The sequence below is a fragment of the Sebastes umbrosus genome, chromosome 8 (genome assembly GCF_015220745.1).
Source record: "Sebastes umbrosus isolate fSebUmb1 chromosome 8, fSebUmb1.pri, whole genome shotgun sequence".
NCBI classification, from domain to species: Eukaryota; Metazoa; Chordata; class Actinopteri; order Perciformes; family Sebastidae; genus Sebastes; species Sebastes umbrosus.
Window position 1 is genome coordinate 5,494,562 of NC_051276.1, and position 25,422 is coordinate 5,519,983.

The following is a 25,422-nucleotide window of genomic DNA, read 5'->3' on the forward strand; positions in this document are numbered from 1 at the left end:
GGCCGACAATGTATATAACTGCCAAATGATTTTAACACAGCAGTAAGGGATTTTCTATGTCCAAAACACTTCCAATTTTCATGAGTCTGGCACTAAAGCTCAGAAACTTCCTTTACATTCTTGTGTAAACCATTCAAATGAGGCCATTCAAGCCTGGCAGGCAACATAAGAAGGGAGACATATGGAAGCATAAACAAGGAGAGGCGTTATCTCCCAAAGAAGTAGCAAACAAACTGTCAGGAGAGATTGCCTTTTTTACCTCTTAGTGCCTAGTGACAGATAACCAGCCCCCATCCACCAGCTTGATTTTCAGAGTGTTTGTGGAGAGGCAGAGCGGGAGATGGCGATCAGTGCCAGGGGCCAACCAGAAGATAGCCCTGTCCATGTTATTGGTGGCCGGTGGCGCTGCCTACGCCTGAGTGCCCGTCTCGTTGACCCCCCCACAACCCCTCCCCACCTCACAAACGGCCCTCCACCCACATACACAGCCTCTGTCTCTTCCTCTTCCTCCGGCCATTACGCTCTATGCAGCCCTCGGCCTTCTCCTCGCCCTCCTCCTCCCATACCCACTCAGCCTCTGCCTGGCAGTTCCTTGGAGCCCCCCGACCCTACACCCCATGCCCCCCCACCCCCTTCGAAACCATCATACTGTAAAGCCTGAAGCACTTACAGATAAGGAGACCCCGGAAATCAAGCGGGCCCGGCAGCAGAGCAGATTGAGAGTCAGAGCTCAGCACCCAGGAGGTACCCAGAGGCTACGAACGCTGCAGATAGCCAGAGAGCGGAGCCAGACAACGTCAAACTTCCTGCCCTCGTTACTGGACTTTCCTTTGCTTGCACAACGCCAACAACATCACCACCGAGCCCCCCTCCACCTCCATTCCTCTGACTCCTCCCTCCCTCCTCTCAGATAAAGAGAAGGCCTCGTTCCCTGCCGACTCAAACTGACAGCTCGAGCCAAAGGGCTCCACGAGCTTTTTTGGAAGGTCTTGTTTGTTTTCATCCATCTGTGAGTATGCGGCCGCTGGGGAATAGGAATGTGACATGTTCTATTAAAACAAAATGAAAAAAAAAGATCGCACAGAGATCAAGGTCTTTTGAAGCTAAGCTTTGTTCAGCGCTTTAACGGCAGTCCTTTGAGGCAGATTAACGATGACAAACCATTTATAGTTGTTTTGTTTGTCGGGATGATTGCTTCCAAGCCGCAATAAGAACTGCCATATGCCACTCATCAGCTAAAAGTAGCACACTTTAAAGAATGTTCCTCTTATTAGTTCCCCTTTAAGCAAAGGACATAAAGGACGACTGCTGTCTCTATTACCCAGAGACTAGGCACATCATTGAAACAATGGGAGGGGAAGAGCACAAATTTATGGTTGGAAGAAGCACTGGGGCAAGGCAACAGATGCTTTCAAGGGATAAAAATAGTCCTACTCTGACAATTTGTGAGCGAGTGTATGTTTGAAAGGATCGGGTTGACGTTTTCCAAGGCGTCACTAAATATTCCTCTCGGGCACATTTACCTTGAACAACACATGGTCTATGACAGAAACCATCTCCCTGACTCCTATTAATGTACAGTCAGTTCTTTCCAACAAATCACAAGACACTGCTATGAATCCTCCTGAAGGTGTACATGTACAAGCATTTCTGTGGTGGTGAGAAGTTGTATTTACTGCATCGATATGGGGGCCTTTAAGAGGCTTTTAGGCATATTGTCATATATGTGAAAAGGATCCTCCATTGACAGTCACTAGAGGAAGACATAAAACTCTGACAGCCAAATTGCAGCGCCGGCGAACGGCGCTGATCGATGCCAATAAAACGAGGCTCTTTTCTCGCCAAGGTAGCGCAGGACACCTTCCCGCAATTTAATCAGTCAGTCAGCCAGAATTAATGTTCCTAATATCATGATTTCTCCATTACTCTATTTAACATAATTAAAATGTCGAGCGCCGGGGCCATAAAGCGGGTCGTTGGAGATTGTAATTCTGCCGTAAAGCTATGAAGCATGAAAATGCCACTTACCGAGTAGCCGCGGCCTGACAGCGAGTGAGTGGAACTCTGTGGGGAGAGAGAGGAGAACAGGGATGACCTTTAAGGAGCGTTTCACTCGCTGACACAGACATGATGAAGCAGCGCCGCTTTAATATCAATATTCACGTTAACCTTTTACCCGCCCCGCCATGTACCCCGCGCCCGCACACATCACTCCCACACATTCTGGGGGGTGGCTGAGCGGCACCCGCTCTAAAAACAATCACTCACGTCCTGCTGGGAGACTTAATTTGAGTTGTCATAGAAATACACTGTGAAAGACCTTAATCATTTGGTAAGACTATAATTAAAACAGGGCACAATAGTCATTCCATGGCTGTATAAATGCATCTTAAGCATAGTGTGAAGTGTACATGCTTTACTTAAAACAGAGACATAGGGTACCTTATGAAGCAACTGTATGGTTAATGATAGATAGGGGGGAAAAAAATAAATTCACCCATGCATTGGGATTTTTATTTTACGATTTAGAAATATTTTTTTTAATGCCAGAATCGATATATTTGCTTCATTTGAGCAGGTAGAAGGTAGAAAGAAGTCACCGCTTGTTGTAGTCAGAGTAGTGTGACGTCACATCCACTACGTAGCCGTCAATCAAAACAAACCGCAGCGAGCCAAAATGATAACGTAACGGCGAAGGGCCCACGTGGATACGACCTGCACTCTCGTATTGCTGTAACATGCGGTCAAGCCAGCCGTCATTCGCATCCCCGTGGTCAAATGGGCCGATGCTACGACTGTAGAGCACCCATATGCTGACATTTATGTTAAATGCATTCAAACGGCCCCGATGGAGCTGACCATGGATGTATAAAGAGACCGGAGCGGATGATAAGAGATAGCGCTGGACTTGGCAAAGTTAGTGGAACTATACACGTGTGACTATGTCAAGTTTTCAAAATAAGGTGTCTAAACAAAGGGAACTGTATATACAAAATACATATATGGAAATAAGATTGATTGGATTATATTCACCAAAAGCATAAAGCATGTTTAAAAATACCACTAATTTGTGAGGGAAATTTCTTTATTCTTTAAATTTGGGGTTGCTGGAAAAAATAAATAAATAATAATGCCTGACAATGACTGATATATTTGACTTCAGGACATCTCTGACTACGTAAATGCTGAAAATCAAACTTACTTACTGTATAAAAATCACAATAAATCATAATATCAAATCGCATTACTTGTAGAATCGCAATACTTAAAAATCACAATACATATTGAATCAGCACCCAAGTATCATGATAGCATCGAATCCGTAGATAGGTGTATCATCCAGCCCTAGTTAATGACGTGTTCTAATCTTTGCCTGTTGACTTTCTGTAGAAAAAAATATTGATGCTTCAGATGGTTTTACAATACAGGTATAATGCAGTTGCAGTGCAGGTCAAGATTAACTGTCACCGTTTATTTGTTTGAATTCACTTGCTTCTGTGCCTTCAACAGTGCCAACTGACATTGATCGACACATGGGAGTAAATCCATCATTTGCTCCAGTAGATAAAATGATAAAACACACCTTGATATAGAAATTGTTTTTTGAGAGTGAGTAACAGCTCAGGTATCCTGCTAACCGAAAATGTCGGCATCTCTCCTTATTCCATCTTATAATTTATTTGTTTTGCACTCCAAAAAAAAAAAGCGGTATTGAATAAGAGTAGCATCAACAGGCAAGAGATCATTTCCAAAATGCTTTAACTTTATCTAAAATTGCTTTACGGACAAAAAGTCATTATGTCATGTATACTGTATCATTAAATATCTATTATAAATGACAAACCATCTAAAATCAAATTTTGTCTATCAGTACTTACACTATAAACTATCCTTCATTATATGCTGTTTTTCAATTTAGTCTTTTATTTGTGGGATCTGTTTTTAAAAATGGCGTCTGCCACATTTTGGAACCAAACCAAACGTTCTTCAGCCCCTTTTACTCAGTATAAATACCTCTTCATGCATTTAGGGAGGTGTTTTGGCCCATCAAACTCCTCCTGTGTTTTCTAATGCAGTCTTCTAAATGCCGAACAAGAGCAGGATGGAGACAGAAAAAGCCAGGTTTTGTTCTGTTCTCTGGCTCTGTCTGTCAGAGCCCAGCACGAATACCAATCTCCAAATCCCTCCCTCCACTTCCACTTTTCACTTCTTTTATTCCTCTGTCTAGATTGGCAATTTCTCCCCCCCTGGTCTCTGGAGGGGACTTTTCTGCTAGACCAATTTCATCCATAGGTCCACCTTCAATCCAAGCGACCTCCCCCACACCTTCACCGCCGCTGCCTCCCTTGTTTTGCACCCTCCCGGTACCCCTCATCCATTCTCCCACACCTGCTCTTGGCCTCAGCCCTCATCATCGCCTGCGTGCCCCTCTGATTCGCAGGACGGCTCCTGCGGTGACGATTAGGGAGGAGTCCCGCCGCGAACCGGAAAGCAGGCTCTGCGGGACTCAAAAGGCTATTCCCGCTCTGCTCGAGCTCTCCGCTCCCTTTGCTACCGCGGCCAGAAGAGAGGGCAGGAAGAGCTGCACAGAAGGCAAAATGTGTGGATACAAAAGGGCCAAAAGTGTGTTCCAGTGAGAATGTGGCCTGTTGTCTGTGCATGTTGTGAGTGCACTTAGATATGTGTGCTTGTGTGTGTGAGTGCATATGTGCATAGGTGGTGGGAGGCCAAGGCCATTTGGAATTAGCCTTACTATGTAGAGTTCATTCAACTTGGAGCATTCTGAGCAGAAAGAGAGGCTTATTTAAATGATAATGAGGGACAATCCATTGGATTTAGTGCCGGTGAAGGGAGGAAAAGAGGGGAGGGAGAAGGGGGGGGGGGATCCATTAAAACGCCAGCAGTTCATAAGCCATAGGGTCGGCATCCAGCTAAACACTCTCTCTTAAAAGCCATTATACATGGCTCTCAATGGATTTCTGCAGCGCTTAGGACTTCAAAAGGATTTAAGAACCCGCCCCAGAGAGGGAGTGTGGGGGAGGGAGGAGGACGAGTGTGTGTGAGTGTGAGTGTGTGTGTGTGTGTGTGTGTGTGTGTGTGTGTGTGTGTGTGTGTGTGTGTGTGTGTGTTGTGTGGTGGTTATGGTGGTTGGTGGTGAGAGGGATGGGGCGGATGCTGGCGGCATTTAAGGGTTAACTAAACAGCCCTGGAGAAGAGAAATGTTGCTAAATCCGCCCCCTAATCCTCTCCCCATTTCCATGCCCCCTCCTCCACTCTCCTTACAAAAAAGAAAAAAACAGAAAGAAAAAAGAAAAACATGGCGACAAGAGGGGAGGGTCCAGTCCATCTTCTCCCAACCTAGACTATTGGTTTTTGTCGTTGCAGGGAGGCGGGCCAATCAGAGCTCGATGGAGCATGATGAGAGAAGGGATGCGAACATGTATGCCCTCTCAGGTAGCTGGGTGGGTGTGGGTGGGTGGATACAGGAGGGTGTTAGAGACCCTGACAGCACCACAGCTGCCGCCCTCTCCTCCGCAGGACACAGATGCGGTGGAACCCACCCCCCTCCGCCACCTCATATTTCCCTAATCCCTGTGTGGCTTAGTGCCGGGGCCCCGCTGCACCGCAGGCACAATTACCTAGTCAAAATAAACAGATAAAGACCCAACCATGGCAATGAACAAACAGCATCCCCTGCAATTTTTTTTTTTTTTTCACCCCCTGCTCCCAAATTGATGCATGACTGTTTTTACAGCCGGGCAGCGGGCGCGTCCACATGTCGCATTTGTCTCCATTTCCTTTGGCGGTAAGACAAGAGAAATCCATTTTACTCGTTGCAGACGCGGCATCATTAGTTAAGAGCTCTTAAAGCTAGGGAGCCGCTTTGATGTGGTGGAGCGTGTTTTACGAAAATTAGCAGTACTCTCAGTGCGGTGGCGGAGACTTCATGGAGCTGAAAAAATAAGAAATATAGAGGACACGGTGTTGGTGAGGAATCTCGCTCTGTGTAGGCCTTTACTGAGTGGAGTACAACAGGGACAGACTCACAGACAGAGAGAGGTAGAGAGGGAGAGAGATGGATAGATATGGATGCCGTGGCTACAACGATCAGCGTCTGTGCACCATTTATTTGGCAGCAGATTAGAGAGACATGCCACATCTAACACCGTCGGCGATTACAGCGTGCAATTTTCAACAGTGCCGCCCCCCCCAACTCCATCACCGCAACCACCACCACCACTTCCACCCTCACTCTACCGCCCCCCTCATCCGTGCCCCCCCCCTCCTTCTCTGTGCTTGTCGTATATCCCTGTCAGAGCTGTCAACCGGCGTCGGTCTTTTATCTGACAAGCCCGCCTCTTCCCCCTGACTTTTTCATTAAAAGACAGCCTTTTACACAGATTCAAGAGAAATAGTACGAGGGGAAGAGGGGGGACAGTGCACGAGAGAAACAGAGCAGCAAGGCGTAGAGAAAAGAGGATGGAGATGGGAAAAAAATTAGGCTTTTTTTTCTTCATCAAGCTGGATTTTCAATTGGAATGCTGAATAGCTTAAAACAATGCATTTAATAAGTTCATTAAAATCTTTTTCCTTCCATCATTTCACCCCTGCTGGAAAAGGGAGCTGCACATTTCCCTTCCTCTCCTTTCTCTCTCTCTCCTCCTGCTTTCGTCAGCTAAATGAACAGTCTGATTGAATTTCGTTAGGTTTGGGAGGTCTGCTTGACAGGCATTAGTTAGGAAGCATATTTCTACATTCATTTAAAATGAGCCGCTTGGGATTTTGCATAAATTCTCATTACTTCCCCTGTATCTAAATTGCATTATTTCATCCCTTATGCTGCACCAATGCCTGGCCTCCATTCTCCTTTGCCACCTACTCATCCTCTAAATGGACTGGCATATGGATGCCGCCGCAGCGATAATTGGAACGGCTTCTTTAACTCGTTCCATTCTGGGGTCGGCGAGGTCAGCCCACACCTGGCTGAGCTGCGTTAGGTCATGTCTACATTTAACCGCGCCGTGCTTAAATAATGCTGGGCCAACAAGGTGATGCTGTGTGACCGGCCTAATCATTTCCTGTCTGTGTGCTGCCAGCCAACCAGTCTTTTCCCCAACGCACAGGGGATTTATGAGGTGATAGCTGGAAACAGCAGGAGCTACTGCACCAGCTGCTCTCTGATCTCCGCCTCAATGTTGCTGTCGCCCGCCCGCTCTCTATATTCTACCTCAGGGGTCCCCTGTCTTGGCCTGTGAAAGTGGATAGCCCTGGTCGCCGTAGGAGGTCTGTGAAAAGGGGAAAGGTCTCGTCCAGGGACTCACCTCGCTGAGCTGCTCCTTGGAGTTGCTCCTGTGCGGTCGGCTGAGCTCCTGCACCGCCTCGTCCTCGCTGATTTTGACCGGACGTAGCGCTAGAGGTTTGATCTGCATGGGACACAAGAAAAAGGATAGCTTCAAATTATGAACCAAACCACTATGTTCACAATTAAGCAGTATACCCTAAGAGGCAGTTACTTTTCAGGCATTTGAGAGGCATAAAGTCTAATCCTAAAAGCTGCTCTGATATAACTGCAAATCACTGCAGAGTGGCTTATTACTTTCATAAAATGGCAAGGAGAAGATTCAAACTGTTATGGATTAAAAGACCATGCCAGAGTCGTTTTGCCAGTCTAATACAAATGACATGGACTTTACAGTACTGTGAACACCGTAGTCTTATTTTGGGTTTTGTCTATAGGCCGCAATGGTATATGAGAAAAGGACAACAGACATGTAGACGACATACAAATGCAAAAACACCAGTACAGTTGTTTATCTATTGAAGAATCATTAGTCAGTGGAAAAGTGGCTAAAATTAATTTTCTATAATTGAATAGTTGTATGCCATTATAATAATTGTATAATTAAATATTATTCCATCCACCAACACAGCATTTTAAAAGTAGATGATATAGTTGGTTTCTTGTTAAAACAAGACCAGCAGTTGAGGTGGTACTTTTTAGATTGCGCACTGATCTTTAAATGACCTCTCTCATATTAACAGGCTGAGCCGTCGGCTCGCAGCTAACGGTGCTAACATCGCTAACAGTGAAAATAATGGCAACAGAGCTAACTGTGTTTATATGAGGGGGAACCAGAGGAGTGGGCGCTACACTTCTGAAACGACGCCGTCGGTCGGGATGCCGTTATCAGCTGTAACCGTCGTATCAGTGCAGTGCAGAGCGGAGGCCGTGAGCTAGCCAGTGGGGGCACACTCACATGCACGAACACGCATTAAAAAGCATGTGCGGCCCGCTATTTCAACAAAGGACAGAGAAGCTAGGATTACAACATACACAGAGGGAGAGCGCCTTCATTCTTTAAATAGTTGTTTGCTGCTATATTAATGCTCTAAATAATATAAATATAATAAGAGCCTCAACCTTGACGCAGCCACTGAGGACCAGAACTAGCCATTTTATATCAAAACGTCACACACTGCAAAACAATAGTAGGACAATGATGTTTCGAATGGGACACAAATGAAAGTTCCAGATGCCATCTCATTTTCTGCCACTCACTGGGATCTCCCAAGTCCACAGGTTAATAGAGATCTATGCATAACAATACAGCATAACTACAATGGCTTCAACTGACTTTCACTGGGCCACGGTGCTTCTATTCTTAACCTGAGGGAAACACAAAATCGGTGCGGTGACTCACAGCTCAGTGTCGGTTTGTGTTTTGGCTAAATGCAAAGCAGAACTGACTGTAGCAAAAACACCTGCAACCCCAAACCTCGACCCACTATTGCTAGTCATACCAGCCAGCAACAGGAACAGCAACAATGTAGGAAACATCAACTGTGTGATGCTGTACCACAGTTGGCATGCAGATTCAGAACATTACTGCAAATTCAGTTGATTTGTTGTGGACTATGTTGAATTTGACTAATTTAAAAAGGACTGATTTTTTTTAATCAATTTTATTATTCTACTATAACTCAATTAATTCGTCCAACTCAGGTCAGATGGAATATCCCTTCTGATCATGTTTTGCAGATACAATAATGTTAGGGGTAGCCAGAGTTTTGTTTTATTATGTGCCTTGGCCTATACAGTATAAAAATATAGAATGTTCCTGAAAAGATAGAATCAGTAAAACATTAGGACCTGCTGCTGAATACGATCTAAAATCCACATCCACTCCACACTCTGCCACATTAGTTAGCTAACATCACAAGGCCAAAAACAGCTCTTTGAGGTCAGTAAAAAAAAAGGGAAAAAAATTCAGTATGAACTGTGAAGACAACGCTGAATATACATACTTCTACCTTTGCCAACATTTCAGAGAAAGATTATGCTTTTGTTTTCATTTTATTTCTGCTTTTTTTTTCTGGTCATGAAAATAAATTAATTAAAAAAAATGTGATATTGGCACAAAATATTAGCTATCAGCAGCTTAAATGTACAAATTGCAGTATCTGCGTTCAGCCACCCGCATCATGGTGACCCTTATGCAACCTGGATGGCTTGGTTTATTGCAGACCATCAAGACCCACAGTTGGCATGCATTCAAATTCCCAGCCAGATGGGAGGTTGGCGAGCTCAGCAAGGAAGACTATGTGCTGGTGCAGCACCAGCCAATCACAACGTCCCGTGCTGCTTCCCCACCTTGGAGTACAGTGGCGATGGCCGTGGGGTGTAATCCATTTGACTAGCAGTTTGCATGTAGCAGCTCCCCTGGTGGCACGCACGGTGGCTGGCCCCGTTCTCCTGATCTCCACTGTAATTTAAGCAGATCACTGCTACAATTAACCTTTCCCGGTAAATATCAATTATGGCCCCCGGCTGGGCTAGAATTAAAAGGGTCATCAGCTAATCTGACAGGTCCTGTACGCTACCACCTGGCTGGGAGAGAGGGAGGGAGGCGAGGCGGCAGAGAGAGAGTGTTTGTCTACCCTCGTGCCCACCAGCTCACATGCCAAGTAGACACAATTCCCTTTTAATTACCCTGCCGCCGCCAGGGCAAGCATGCTGATTGGCCAAGGGGCATTAGCAGTGCGCTGAGGTCAACAGTGACAGGACGGGGGTGGGGTGGGGTGAGTGTGGCGGAGAGGAGGAGAAGGGAGCTGCCGCCAAGCAATCAGGGTGTAGAGATGGAAGGAAGAGAAACCTGGCAGGTGGGCCTAATCAGGTTTGACTTCCACCTCCACCCGCCTCTCTCCCTCTGCCTCTCCCGCTCTCGCTCCACTAGCTGTCAGCCTAATCACTCCTTGAATCTCAAAATAGACGGTGGCCTTTTTGATTTCCTTCTCTCAAGGAGAGCACAAAGAGAGCAATCCTCCTTGGCAGGCAGGCAGGCAGGCAGGCATGGAGGCAGAGACAGAGCGTCACAGTACAGTCGGCGTCACGTCGCCGTCAAGTGCAGCCGTTGATTACTTTGTTTACCCAGCATCAGTGTTGCTGACAAATTCCTGAAGGCGCCCAAAGTGTTTCCGTCTCCTCCAGGGCCCACAGCTAGCTACATTACCCAGTCAGCAATCAACTTGGCTATTGATCAGAGCACGGTGTCTAATTAGCCGCCTAGGTTAATGATGAAGTGTGCGAGGACCATTCCCCGAGCCGCTGTTCAGCGGGACAGGAGAGCAATTGATCTAGGCAGGAATTCACCAACTCTGACAAAAGATTGGCAACGCTGACTGCCTGTGATTAAGGCAGGGCCTAATTTCCTGTCTGGGGAGGTGTTTAATTGGCCCTAAGCTCCCAACTGTACAGCTTTCATGTGTTGTTTTTTCCTTTTTGTGTACTCATTAATGCTAAAGGACAAGTTAGTGAGCTTGAGGGTGGGGCTAATGGTCTCTACTGAGATGTGATTGGTTGCAAATGGTGACACAGTTCAAGGTCATAATGCCTTTCCACTGTGCTTGAAGTAATTTTCTGGGCGGCCTTGAGGGAGCAGTTCTCGGCCACCTGGCCGTTTTAAGGAGTTATAGTTGGATTAAGTTTGTTTACATTGAAGGTTTGACCCATGCAGTATTGGGACAAGGTTAATCAGGTTGAAGCTGCAAGTGAATGTGGTTAATCTGTTTGTGTGGGAGAGGGCGGGGGGCAGTTTGACTTAAGACGACAGATAGAAAAACATAGCTAAGTAAGGGCCTGTGTTTTACATGAATAATGTACTGGAAATTAGCTCCATTAGTCTCGGTATTGAACATGTCTGCAGTCCCTCTCTGGAGGCTGCCGCTCTGTGCTCTTTAATTATCTTCAAAGGGCCCTCCAGCATCTTAATTTCCCCCCAAGTTGAGGAGTGCCGACTTGGGTCTGCTCATTTATACCACTCTAACCCTGGGTGAAGTCACACAGCCCGCCTGCTTAGAAAGGGCGAGTAAAGGCATCGACGGAGACAGTGGTGGTTCACATCAGTTCATGTTAGGCTTGGCTAACTTCCCTTTTATTTTCACTCTTCCTCACTCTCCTTGCAGCGTTGATCAATCTGCAACCTGTCAGCAGGGTGCTGGCTAGAGGCTGGCGGGTGATGCTTTGCTGTCCTGCTCCTTTGATCCTACCTCCTTCACCTTGCAGGAGGTTTCGGGGGGGGGAGGCGGGGGTGGGCATCGGATGGCTGCGCGGTCTCCCACGTTTTTCCTCCTTGAATAAGAGAAGCTGTTGGTCCTGACCTCGCATTTCCTCTCCTTGCTCCGGCTCCTCTCACTCTGCCTCGTCTCTCCCTAGCCTGCCGTCACCTGTCAACAGCGCTCAGGGAGGCTGTGCCTCAGCCTTGTCCCAGTGTCAATCCTCATTACCCTAGGATCTTGCCCCCTGCCCGCCCCTTCCTTTCTAGCTGCCTTGATGCTCTTCTCCTCCGCACTACTACGCTCCAATCTGCTCTCCGGGCTTCCCGTGCACAGGGCGGGAGGAGACGAGGGGCAAAACAGGGAAGGGAGGGCTGAAGAGGACGGATACAGATCCTTCCTCTAATTTGTTCTGAAAAGTGTCCTGCGCAAAGGACCCTCACCCCCATTAACCCAGCGACAGGCTGCTACCGCTGCTCAGGGAGGCATCAGCAGTATGTGTATGTATGTGTGTGTGTGTGTGTGAGTGGGGCCCGGCGGTGCGGCGGGCTCCAGCACCTCGGCGCTCAGTGCCGGGCTCCGGCACCGGCTCAATCTATCGGCTCATTATCCCCCCCGCCCAGGCTGGGGTGCAGACAAGTGCACTTTAGGGCCACAGGCCAAATTGATTCATCTGCCTTCATTTTCTTCAGGCTCAGAAGTGGCAGCTGCTCGGAGGCAGGGGGAAGGAGCCATAAGATGGTGAGAGACAGAGACGGGAGAGAGGGAAGGAGGGAAAGAGAGGCTCTGGATAGAGTGAGATGAAGGAGGGAGGCATCAAGAGAAAGAGGTGTTCCCGGCTTTGTTTCTCATCCATGTCTCATTTCACTTTTCCTCCTCCTCCCTCTTCTCTCTCTCTCTCTCTCTCTCACTTTACAGCACAACCAACACCTCCCTCCCTTGAAATCGCTATCAAGACATGCACTCACTCCCCCACCAAGTCCCAAGTTGGAAATTAGCCCAAGGACAAGCTAGTGGATTTACTACAGGGAGAGCAAATGGATTTTTGCTTTTATTTTGACGAGTCCCAGTGTATCCATTAAGCCTTTTAATCATACATTATTCATAGAGCTCGCCTTATAATAAATGACCACATAAAAGAGGTACACATATTATACAAGGCCTAAAATGCCCCCATAACTCTCTCTCCTAGTGCACTCAGAACTACATCACATTTGTAAGCTGGTTCACAAATATATGAGCCTGTGAAATCGCAGCAAGATGTCGTTTCTATTCCAAGCAGTGACACCGGGACACGACAAGAGTCGGCAGATTAAAAGCAACACTTGCGTACAAATGGGGTACGGAGCAAACAAATTAGAGGGCGTGACCTATTAGGCGTTCGGCATGTGTCCTGAGCACAAAATTGCAGCGTACAATGCTACACAGTGTAAAGCTAACTGGGGTGGCCACCGCGACCGCCCAGTACTGTAACAAAGCAGTCAACCAGAAAGCGAAGCCGCTTACTCGGCCTGATTCCCAGCCAACGGGGACCTCGGGAGAGCCTGAGTGTCCCGCAGGGCCCCGTCTGGAACAGATGAACTGGGGAGAGGAGCACTCCCTGTGGGCCTCAGGTCTCTCCAATCACTCTCACCATATGCCTCCTGGGGGAGCGAGGGAACAAGGCAAGAGAGGAGGAAGGGGGGGTGGGGAGGTGCACCTGCTCCCAAATACGAACCCATCCCTCAGCACCTGTCCCGGGGGTTCACTGACAACCGCAACCAACACACACACCTCACCTGTCAGCCAGGACCATAGGAACAGTATCTGCCCTGCACTGATAAGCACAAGGCCTTACAGCAGAAACACCCCCCTCACCCTCCCTCCCGCCCCGACTCCCACTCCAAGGCAAGCATTTCTCAGAGCTACCGACAACAATTAGGCCGATGATGTCGAAATGCTAATGATGTTATTGGAAGGAAAGCAAGGGAGCGATGCTGTGGATCTGCGTTTTGCTCTTCATTGCTGGCGCCGACATTATGCAGATCTCTTGTTGCTCTGCAAGAAATGCACAGCTTTGATTTCTGTGTACACTATTAGCGTTGAAAGCAGTGAGTGCATTTTGCAAAAGATTTATGCGTGCTAAACAAGAAAAATTCAAATAGCGTTCACTGCAGAGGTTGTACTTTAATTTTTTTCAACTCGACATGATTATTTGCAAGTCAAAGTTCACTTTGGCTTTCAAAAAAAGAGGGCACATTCAAAGTCACAGTAAAACAACTTCAGGTTGTGGTGCATGCCACTAGAAATGCCACATTTGCACTTAGTGGTCAGCAGAACCTTTTGGAGATTAAGAGAGAGAATGATTTATTCATTCATTTTCAAGTGTGTGTGCTGCTGTACCTCTCAGTGCTGTAATTATGTCAGCAGACCTTTCTATGGAAGGCATGGAAAAAAAAAAGAAGGGAAAAAGTATAGGTGTATATTCTCAAACTCTAAATAGTGGCTGCAGTGTTAACCTTAAAAAAAGAAGAAAAAAAAGAACTAGAGAAATGTAATTCAATATTTTGAATGTATTGCATACATGTTAATTTCAATTGACTTGATTATGCATGATAGCTTTTTGCATAGACCCACAACTACATTCTTTCATAATTAATGCTGTTTACACACAACTTCAGGACCTCATTGGGATTCCATATCCACATCTTTAAAAAAAAAGCCACTGATGTGAAATATTACACTAATGATAAATGCTGTTGCAGAATAAGAAGAACGTGATACTATTAGTTTACTGTTTAAGGTCTGAGTGACTGCTGTGTGGTGGTAATGTTAGCTCATATTTAATCATAAGGCTGTGTATTGGCAAGAATCTGGCGATACGATACATATCATGATATAGGGGTAACGATTTAATATATTGCAATTAGGGCGGTTAATCGATTAAAATATTTAATCGCGATTAATGGCATGATTGTCCATAGCTAATCGCGATTAATCAAAAATTAATTGCACATTTTTTATCTGTTCAGAATGTACCCTTAGGGGAGATTAGTCAAGTATTTAATACTCTTATCAACATGGGAATGGGCAAATATGCTTGCTTTATGCAAATGTATGTATATATGTATTATTGGAAATCAATTAACAACACAAAACAATGACAGATATTGTCCATAAACCCTCACAGGTACTGCATTTAGCATAAAAAATATGCTCAAATCATAACATGGTAAACTGCAGCCCAACAGGCAACAACAGCTGTCAGTGTGTCAGTGTGCTGACTTGAGTATGACTTGTCCCAAACTGCATGTGATTATCATAAAGAGGGCATGTCTGTAAAGGGGAGACTCGTGGGTATCAAGAGAACCCATTTTCATTCACATATCTTGAGGTCAGAGGTCAAGGGACCCCTTTGAAAATGGCCATGATAGTTTTTCCTTGCCAAAATTTGGAGTGTTATTTAGCCTAGTTTGTCATTAGCTAGTATAACATGGTTGGTACCAATGGATTCCTTAGGTTTTGTAGTTTCATATAATGCCAGTATCTTCACTCTAGCTTTAAAACCGCTAAAATCTAAAAATCGCAAGTTGCGTTATTATGTTTAAGAAATTAGTGGTGAATGTGTTAACGCGTTGTTATCGTGTTAACTTTGACAGCCATATATTTTTTAAATCTAAGTTTAGGAAAATTGTCATTTATAAAGAACACACCAGAAACACACCATTTTAGAATAAGCAAAAATAACACATTTGTACTGCATGCAAAAAACTGCATGGTTTTTGACATTAATTGAATTAGCATAAACTTTGGAGCGTTATTTAGTCTCCTTTGTGACAAGCCAGTACGACATGGTTGGTAGCAATGCATTTCTTAGGTTTCTAGTTTCATATTTTCACTCTAGTACTGAAACTCAGCCTGCCACAAACTCCGAAAGATTCAATAGCGGCCGGGCCCGTTGGATTTTTGAGAGGTTAATTAAAAATGTATACAGTATTTTGGAGAATCGACACGATATCACAACACATAATAATGCAAAATTCATGTGTATCAATATTTTCCTAAACTTGTATTTAATCAGGTTAGAATTAATGGGAATAAAGCATTAAAACTGAAATATGCTTTTAATGACAGTAGCAAAACGTTAACCAAATTATTGATTGTATCTTTAAGATGTCTGAAAGTGTGAGATAAAATGTGCCTCCAACATGAAGGTTAAAGTGTTGTGCCCTGCTCAACACCGCGGCCATAATAACTGAAGGTATGCTGCATCAATCACAGATTCTGCAACAGTTTCGTGTGGAAAGGATTTATCAGTTATGGCTCTCAACTCCATAACCCTTAAACGGACAGAGATAACGCTGGCGTAAACACTCTTATCAGCCGATAAGAGTCTGTTGGTGGGACAGATCAGCGGTCCAGACAGATTTCGAAATGACAGAATGTCTGACTACACAGAGATTTTCACAACTTGAACTCACAAGTTGGCTGAATATCAAAGAGAATACTGCTGTCTGTAAATAATGAGCAAATCTGGATGTAGCTCATGTAATACAAAAATACTGACGACAGGTATTAGGATCATTACAAAATAAATGTGACTACTACCAGGAACTTTATAGGGTGCTACCAATACAACACTGGATTTCAGCCAATAGTATCGGCCAAACACTAATTTGATCACTTCACACATCTTGTTTGTATAAATGATAAGGAACATCTTTCTTACATTTTAATTTTCTTACGCATTGGCTTTGATAGATTACACACTTTTCACCACCAATTACTTTCATCACTGATCACTATGTACCACTGATCCATGTACTAAAGACTCCGGTTATGCTCAACTGCTGTAACACCATTAATTATTTTTTAACACTTGAAAATGATCTTATTAGAAGTCGAAGGAATTACATTTTTGGAAGTGCAACATTCACACTCTCTGCTGCGACTAAACTTGATAACTTTGTCACCCTCACACGTACTTTAAGAAATGTTTAATTTCCTCTAATGTAATCTGAAATAATTATCAGCTGGAGCAGACGTACGAGCTGCAAAAAGGCCCCTTTTAACAAGTCCACCAAACACACACGCACACACACACATACACACACACCTTAAAACTAGCTATCATTCACCACGACATAATTAAAACACTGAAGATGAGATTGTGGAGTAAAGGAAATGAGCAAGTGATTAAAAAAATGCTAGATGAAGAACTGTCTGAATCTTCCAATCGGTCTAGCTTTAGACTGTGTTCTTCAATCAGGTAAGGAAATGTCTCTTTAATAGAACGTCTGAGTAAAATCGTGCAGTGTTTCCTAATAATGCTTTAGAAATGACCAACTGAAACACAAGATTCTGAGGCAAGTCAATGTTACCCTTAGTTAGTTGTGATTAGGTTTTCTAAGTGGAGACTCATGGGTACCCATAGAAACCATTTTCATTCACATATCTTGAGGTCAGAGGTCAAGGGACCCCTTTGAAAATGGCCATGCCAGCTTTTCCTAAAATAAACACATGTTTTTATGAGGATCCCTTTCATTTGGTTTGGTCAAGAATTGTGATCAAGTTTATGTACTGCACAGGATATTTTACAGTTCAAATTATCTAAGACACATATGTCTATGACATATTTCTTTTACTTAGCAGTCGACATATACAGTATAAAACTGTCCGATAACATGGGCCACGCCAATATATCCATCAGGATGTAGTTAGCATGAGCAACAATAGCCTAATGGTGCCATGGTCTGAATGTTGTTTACAACGCTGGCAAGAGAAGAATTCTAGGTTATACACTGAATTACATTTTAAACTATTCTGGCACAGAATGGTAAAATAATATTCTATAGGCCTATACTGTAGATACAATATTGCATGTATGGAGAGCTTTGATCCTAAACTATTTGTATCAGCCATAGAGACTTTCATATTGATTTATCTTTGTACTGTAGTACAGCATGCTAGAGCTAATCTGTAAGACTTAGTGAGGAGCTGAGGCATGTCATCTGAGGATGGGGAGAGTTTAGAAGACAGAGACAGAAAGAGGGAGTTTTTTAGAGAGACGAGGTCTAGCCGAGGAGTCAGGAGGTAGTTTGCAGTCAGAGAGTGAGAAAGAGAGACTGCGAGAGACAGCCAGAGTGCTCTGGGCTTTTTAATAGGAAGCAGATGCAACACATGTAATGAATCAGCTTCGGCTCGACGCGGCTTCCCTCTGATGTCTGAGCACCCGTCCTGCCCTTGAAAAACTTCTGGGACGTTATCTCATGCCTGCACAGCACACACTGCCAGTGAATTTTGGAGGAAGTGTTATGTGTTGGATGAAGGAGGGGAGGGCGAGGTAGGGGAGTTGAAGTATGTGTACTACTGGCATACTCATACAGTGAGCATTTACATCTGTGTGTATGTGCTGGAATATAACAATGCATGTGCATGCTGCATGTGCTACAATACTTGAATACACAACATGTGTGTGTGCATTTGTATACGCTCAAATGCTTACATATATCTGCGCAGGCTATGTATTATATGTGTGTTCTAATATGTAATTGGACCATTTATTTGTCCCTATGCATAGCTAGCTATAGCTGTAACAGCTACTGGCTATTGGATGTTAGCATGCTAGTGTTAGCATGTTAACTAGCATTGATACTGGCATGTTACCCTGCATGTGAACAACTACTGGATGTTGACATCCTGGTCTTGTCTTAGCATATTAAGTAGCACAAATGCTAGCATGTTAAACTATATGTTAGCAAACTATTGGATGTTAACATGCCATCAACTTCTCTTTTGTGTAGTGGTGAAATCTGACCTTCATAAAGGTGGTGGTGGTGAGGTGAAAAATGTGATCTTTGCTGTTTTCCAGCAAACTCCCAAAGCCTGGTTCACATCAACAGAGTTTCAGAAGCACCAATAAATGAATGATGCCATTATCTCCTCCCTCCTATGTGGTTTGAAGCTGCAAACTCTGCTTAACCACCCAACGTACAACGAGGCAGCCCTGTTTCTTTCATCTCACACACCATTTTTCACCACTGTCATTTTGTCATGTGCCAGAAAAGCACAAGTGTAACTGATAACATGAATAATGACTGCATTATATTATGTGTTTTAGTTCCTGGGCCCTGGTATTGAGCGTACTGACTTACAGGAATGGCTCACTGGGACGCTTAATAGAGCAGATCCATCATTAATGTTATTAGTTCCACCTGTGCTTTTTCTACTACTGTATGAAACTCAAATATCTGCTGTGAAAAACATCTATTGACATGGGTGTTACTGTCTAGAGTTAAACTTTCTGTAAATAACAATTCTGCAGCATAGGTTTGTGGGTAAAATGATTCCACCTAGTACTAAATAGCATTGAGTATCCACACTGCATACCAGCTAATACTCACTACAACCACCTGTTATAGTCACAAAATCTCTCTCCCTCTCTCTGACTTCAAGATATGTGAATGAAAATGGGTTCTATGAGTACCCATGACTCTCCCCTTTACAGACATGCCCACTTTATGATAATCACATGCAGTTTGGGGCAAGTCATAGTCAAGTCAGGTTAACAATAAATTACAACAATAGAGTTTCCCTCTCCAATCGATAACCCTTCTATAATGTCCCATTGTTATGTTCTACGCATATAAGTGACATATTATTATGTTATATTCCCTCCAAAAGCATTTTGTTGATTTTCAAATGCATTAGTGAAAAGTGCAATGTGAAAAAGTGGATGTGACTACCAAACACAAAAGGAAAATCAGGTGGTTTACATATACAAGCACAATGTAACAATCAAAGTAATGAGCACAGACACAAAAATGTCTTGGCACAGACCTCCTCCTCACAAGTCCCCTTTCCCAAGCTAAGGATCATTGCTCTTTTGACTTGCAGCAAATTGGTAGATTGGTAGCGCATCACACTACCGTCACACTGGCTTTTATCTATCTCCACATGTAGGCCTGCATAAGGAATGTTTTAAATCCCCATAAGCCCAGATGCAGAAAGCATTCAGCTCGCACACCTGACATGCAAAAAATATGAAGGCTGCTGAGAATAATGGGAGGTCAGGAAGACAGAGGGGGAAAATACAGGACAAGGAAAGAACGGAAGAGACTGAGGGTGGGGGTGGAAGGATTGATGCGTTCTCCCTCAAAAGACTGCAATGTGCACACTTAAAGGAGTTTGCACATGCCAGATATGGAAGAAATGAGGCAAGGATAGTTGGAGGAGGAGGAGGAGAGGAGATGGGAGGAGAGAAGAGAAACTCCACAGGAGGCCTCCTCCCTGTCATTTTGGGGTGTTTGGCTGTGACATCTGCCTCTTTGCTGTCATTTCTATCACTCCTGCTTGGACCAGAAGAGATAGGTTGGTGCAGGAGATCGAGGTGGAGGAAGAGGAGGCGGAGAAGGAAGGAGGAGAGCAGATAAGAGGATTCTAAAGCTTTGGGTTGGTATGGAAATCAGGTCTTGGAAAGGGAGGGGAAAAAAAAAAGAAACGATGAAAAGCAGATGGAATCAGCCGCTGACATGACAGCATCCTGCCTTGAGAGCGCAGATCTACCGCTTGTGCAATTACATGGCTGCATTTGCATCTATATGATCCCTCAAAACGCTGTCATGTGTGGGGATTTGAGCCTCGCTATCTGCCAGTGCCTGTGCACAATTATGTGTGTGCCTTGTGTGTGTGTGCGTGTGAGCATATTCACAACATCAGATGATCTGACAGGCGCTGCTTGTCTCGGTGTACACTACATAAAATGAGGATGCAGTTGGTAGAAGAGGATCATGCCCATTGTGTTAATAGGGATAATAGTGATTTAATAAGCTTACAGGCGGATTCGCTGTGCATTCTAATTGGCAAGGCCCCTCAGATGAAGCTGCCTCCGGTATCCCCCCATGACTGGGAACACATGGAATAGTCCAGGGGGATAAACAAAGTCAAACTGTAAATCTGTCTCACTTAAAAGTGTAGGAAGTTAACATGACTTAATTAAACGGTGGTGTAATCTCAGATGAGTAGGCCGATTCTTGCTGTGGGTTTGGGTGATAGCACTACCTGTTTTCCTACCTGAATGATATTATGCTATTAGAATTAAATCATGAGTTAAATATCTAGTGATGCTATTACTGAAATGCAAATTAACATTTCTAATCAAATGATTGCATAGGCTCTCTAAAATGTCTGGGTTTTTGTTATTTCCCCTGGATAACAAAATTGTTCCAAAGAGAATATTTGGCGACTGCTGGAGTGGAAAAAATGTAAAGAATTTTCTCTTTTTTACAATACATCTGTCTCGTGTCTAACAGATTTTGACGGCCTTGGATGATTTAGTTTTAAGTAGGGCTGTCAATTGAGCAATTAAAATATTTAATTGCAATTAACCGTACATTTTTTATCTGTTCAAAATGTACCTTAAAGGTCAAGTATTTAATACTCTTATCCCCTTTGAAAATGGCTATGCCAGTTTGGAGTGGTATTTAACCTCCTACATGCTAGTATGACATGGTACCAATGGATTCCTTAGTTTTTTTCTAGTTTTGTATGATGCCAGTATCTTCACTCTACCTTTAAAACTGAGGCCGCTACAACCTTCGAAAGATTGAATAGTGGCCGGGCTGATGTTGGATACCAAAATCTAAGACAACAAGTTCCTTCAGCAACACAGCACAGGCTACCTTAAAATGCTGCCGTGGACATCACGTCTTATATTACAAACATGAGGAAAACCGAAGATGACCCACATTCACAACTCGCTGTGTCACTGTTAGTGTTTTTCTGTGTATGTGCTCGCTATGCCCCCCTTCCACCGGCGAACACTCATACGTTACAGTATGCAGGATGACACTTTCAGCACCCAAGAAAACACAAGGTGTCACTTCTGTCTCCTTCATGCATAAGGGCTTTGTTTGGGCTTGTGTGTGTGCGTTGGTGAGAGTATGTACATGAGCCACTTTCGCAGCACCACTGGATGGCAGTAACACACTAAAACAGTACTCACAAACATACACATGTGGAGTTGCAGCTGTAGAAAACACAATATGTACAGCGTGGAAATGAGTAGGAGGCGGAGGAGGAGGAGGAGGAGGAGGAAGAGGAGGAGGAGGAGGAGGAATGCGGGACGGGAGAGGGAGGTGAGTGGTGAATGTGGAAATGACAGGAGGATATTGGGAGGCTAATTGTCTTGAGGAGCGGCCCGGGCGACCTTGGCAGGGTGAGAAGTCAGGGGCTTTGGCCTCCCAGGGCACGGCGCTGCCAGGGTAATTGTGCCACGATCTTGACCTTGCATTGCTTAAACCAGCCCTCCATTCTATCTCTCTCCATCCCTCTCTCTTTCTTTAACTCTCTCTTTCCCCTCGCTGAAGCTGAAGAGGAGCTGGGATCTGCTCTCCGCTCTAATGATGTCAGCTCCCCAGAGGAGGCGTCTGTCTGCTGAATCTCAACAGCTAGCCTTCAAAGTCTCGGTCCGGCCCAGGAGCTGGAGGAAGGCCTGGAGGACGGTGGAGGAGGATCTGTTCACTAGACGGTACAACCGCAACCCAAACAACCAGTATTACCGGCACTCCTGAAGGAGGCCACAAAGGTCCTGATCCGCTCGCTCTGCCACTGTTAATAGAGCTCTCAAACAGTCAAAACACAAAAGCATGGAGGTAGCAGGGGGCCGGATACATTCACCATGCAAATAAAAGAAGAGAGTGTGCATATTAAAGATCAGCAGCATTAAACAGCAACTAAGCTATTTTCTAAAAGCAAAACCTAGATTGAGTAGTCCTTTGGAATAAAAATGATCTCAAATATCCAAAATATAAAAAAAAAATCAGAACTTGAAACTACAGATTTGAACAACAAAACATTTGGACAGTTTTAATTGGTTTCAACATCTTTCTGTAAACCTAAACTACACAAAAACACACATTGGTCTGTGATGTCGATCTTGATACTGATTCTGATTCAGCTTCACTACTATTTGATATTGGCACAGCTTTTGATGCAGTAGTCGATACCAATACCAGTGAAATTCCACGATTCTGGATACCCAATTCGATACCACGGTAAAAAACAAGAACAAAACAGTTAGTTCCATGCACCTCAATATCCACTCCTTTATTACCGTTTGCATGCTGTTTTTTGTTAAGTTAAACACATCATAATTCCCCCTCTATTATGTATTTTATATTGCTGTGAAAACATCTCCTTCAACAACTGGAATTCTTAAAGTTTCACGCCAAAAACAAAATGTTACAAGATTGCATTTGAACACATCATGATAGAATTTGCCTTCGCTGAATACTAATTTCCCCTGGTCGTGTCCAAAGTGAGTTTACTAACCCTATTGACGGGATGCCGTTAGTCTTGAGCCCTGACAGTACCTTGGTACCTGCGGTACTATAGTTCTGGCCATTTAGCCAGAACTGAAGAAGCTTCTTGGATGAGAAGTGAAACGTCTTCAAGAATCTAAACCGAGTCCAGTTGCTGCTGATTTAACCCTTACTTGGATACAAAAAGGAGTACCGTCACGTTCTCAGAATATTGGCATCGACTTGCACCTTTCCTGCACAGCTGTTTTATTAAGTAGCTTTGTTTTGATTTGGCTTATCTGGGCAAATAAATAAAGCATAGTAAAACGTACATAGTAAATTATCTCAGTATTCATTTCCACTGCTATGCTGATGACACAACTGTATACACATGTTAAATTAAATAGATATTCCAACCTCCTTGAACTTTAACACACGTTGCCAGCGGCATTTGACTTACACAAGGCAAGAAGAAGATTAGTAGCAGAGGTAGAACAAAGGGATGTAAATGGGAATGTTTACGGACCAAAACAAACAAACGCCTCTGGTAATATGATCCATTATGACATACATTTGGCTACTGCAATGGACAATTGTGTCTCAGATGCAGGAGCGTGATTCATCTGCCCCAGGACTTTTCTGGTGCTGTTGAACTAGGATTATCTTTTATTCAAATTCCAGCTAACCCCACCTGCCAGCCGACCAGGCGTCTATCTACAGAGACCACATTTGGCCTTAAATCAATATCAAAGCAGTGGTGAAAGGAATTGGCGGAACGAGGGAGCGAGGACGTATGATTCTGCTTGACATTTACCTGGGCTGCGCTCTGTCAACAATCAAACAAAACCTGGGTCAGATACCCCCAACCCTGGATTGTTGCTTACACTCGGCTGCAACACGGACGAGACACAGGCTTAAGGGAACAGTGTGTAGCATTTAGGGGGATCTATTGGCAGAAATGGAATATAATATTAATAAGTATGTTTTCTTTACTGAAAATAGGACTGTTCAATTAATCAAATTTCAATTACAATTTTGTCTTCCAACGATTATGAATACAACATAATTGACATAAAACGATTACTGAACTGCATTCCGTTTCGTAATGACGGTCTCGCTTTGTCTTGTGTTATAAATACAGCACACCCCAGTGGTGCACTTTTGCCATGTCATCACCATATCTATACAGCCTATATGTTTATGATTAAATTGTTTACTAGAGCACAAAATTATAGACACAAGCACAAAGTTCTTCATGGATCCAGCCTCCTAATTTTGCTCTCAAAGTGCACCAGATTGATGCATTTAATTTTAAAATGTAAGCTACAAAATTTTCTTTCCAAAGGCATGATTTTTTCCAAAGTAAATGAGTAATTGTGTTAAATAATCGTGAGCTCTTAATTGACCAAAATAATCGTGATTATGATTTATGCCATAATAAAGCAGCCCTACCTGAAAAGAACGATTATTGTTTTTTTCGTTACATTAGAATAAGTTTATATCTACATACGGAGCGGAATCTACTGTAGCCCAGAACGGACAAACCAAACAGTAGCTTTAGATAGGACCATTTGCATTTTCATGTTTTTGCATTGGCCACTGTAATTCTCCTACGCACATGGGCGAAATTTCAGTTGGTTGCAACCTGAAACCTCACCACTAGATGCCGCCATATCCTACACATTGCACCTTTAACGGATAACTATGAATATATTTTTTAAGTCCAATACTGATGGTTTATACATTGAAGATGCAGGACACTCACAAGAAATTGTCATGATGTGAATATTTTCCAAAAACTACTGTATTGACATTTTTCCCAGATTCACACACTTTCATGACTGTTTAGTTGTTTCTAGATATCCACCCACTTTTGGAGACACCCAGCGATCATCTTAAAACTGAGAACTACTTTACCATACGTCTACGTATTAAATTTCATCAAAGGGTGGGAGACAGTGGTGCCAAATCACATAAATCTATAGGCCAGCAGTAGTGAGAGGAAAACGACTCCCAAAAGACCCCACTCTCCCTCCACCTCCAGCATTACCTCTCTGTGATTTCTATCACACCGCTGTTCACTGAATTTCTGCTAGAACCATTGTCACAAAGATAGGAGATATAGGAAAATTGCTCGTCTACTTGACCTTCCAAGGATGGAAACGTTTTTTATCATCCACTCTCTTTCATTCTTTCTCCATCTTTTTATACTGCAGCAGCTGCAAGGCCAGAGACTGTGTCTGCCTTGCATTTCACTGTTGAGCGAAGTTACTTTGATTGTGACATCTTATGGCAATCAAAATGCACGAGGCTGTTTTCCAGGACACCATATGGGCACAGTTATGCGCACAGTTGTGTTCTGTTAAGAAAAAACAATGCCCACATTTTCACGGAGGAGGAAACATGTGTATGATTACTGCAAGTGTAGTTTTTACCTGAGGTGCAGTCTTTAACAACAGAGGCTTTTCTATTGAAGGCAGATGTGATGACCTGACCAAAATGAGGACACAGAGGAGTACTGCCAAAACAAAATATCCCATTATCTAATGAACCACAATAGACTTGAAGAAAAATACCACCACTATAGTAC

General features: G+C 43.9%; 1 protein-coding gene across 14 annotated transcripts in view; it reads right to left on the reverse strand.

Moving 5' to 3' along the window:
- Window positions 1–25,422, reverse strand: part of fbrsl1 (fibrosin-like 1) — a 337,336-nt gene that overhangs the window by 178,848 nt on the left and 133,066 nt on the right. For 10 of the 14 annotated variants that reach the window (XM_037777608.1, XM_037777616.1, XM_037777613.1 and 7 more), the window contains exons 3-4: window positions 7,323–7,424; window positions 2,029–2,064 (exon numbers count right to left, since the gene is read on the reverse strand). In XM_037777608.1, coding sequence (XP_037633536.1) covers window positions 2,029–2,064; window positions 7,323–7,424 — 138 coding nt within the window. The remainder of the gene's footprint in view (window positions 1–2,028; window positions 2,065–7,322; window positions 7,425–25,422) is intronic. The other 4 variants (XM_037777620.1, XM_037777614.1, XM_037777615.1 and 1 more) reach the window with 1 other exon arrangement.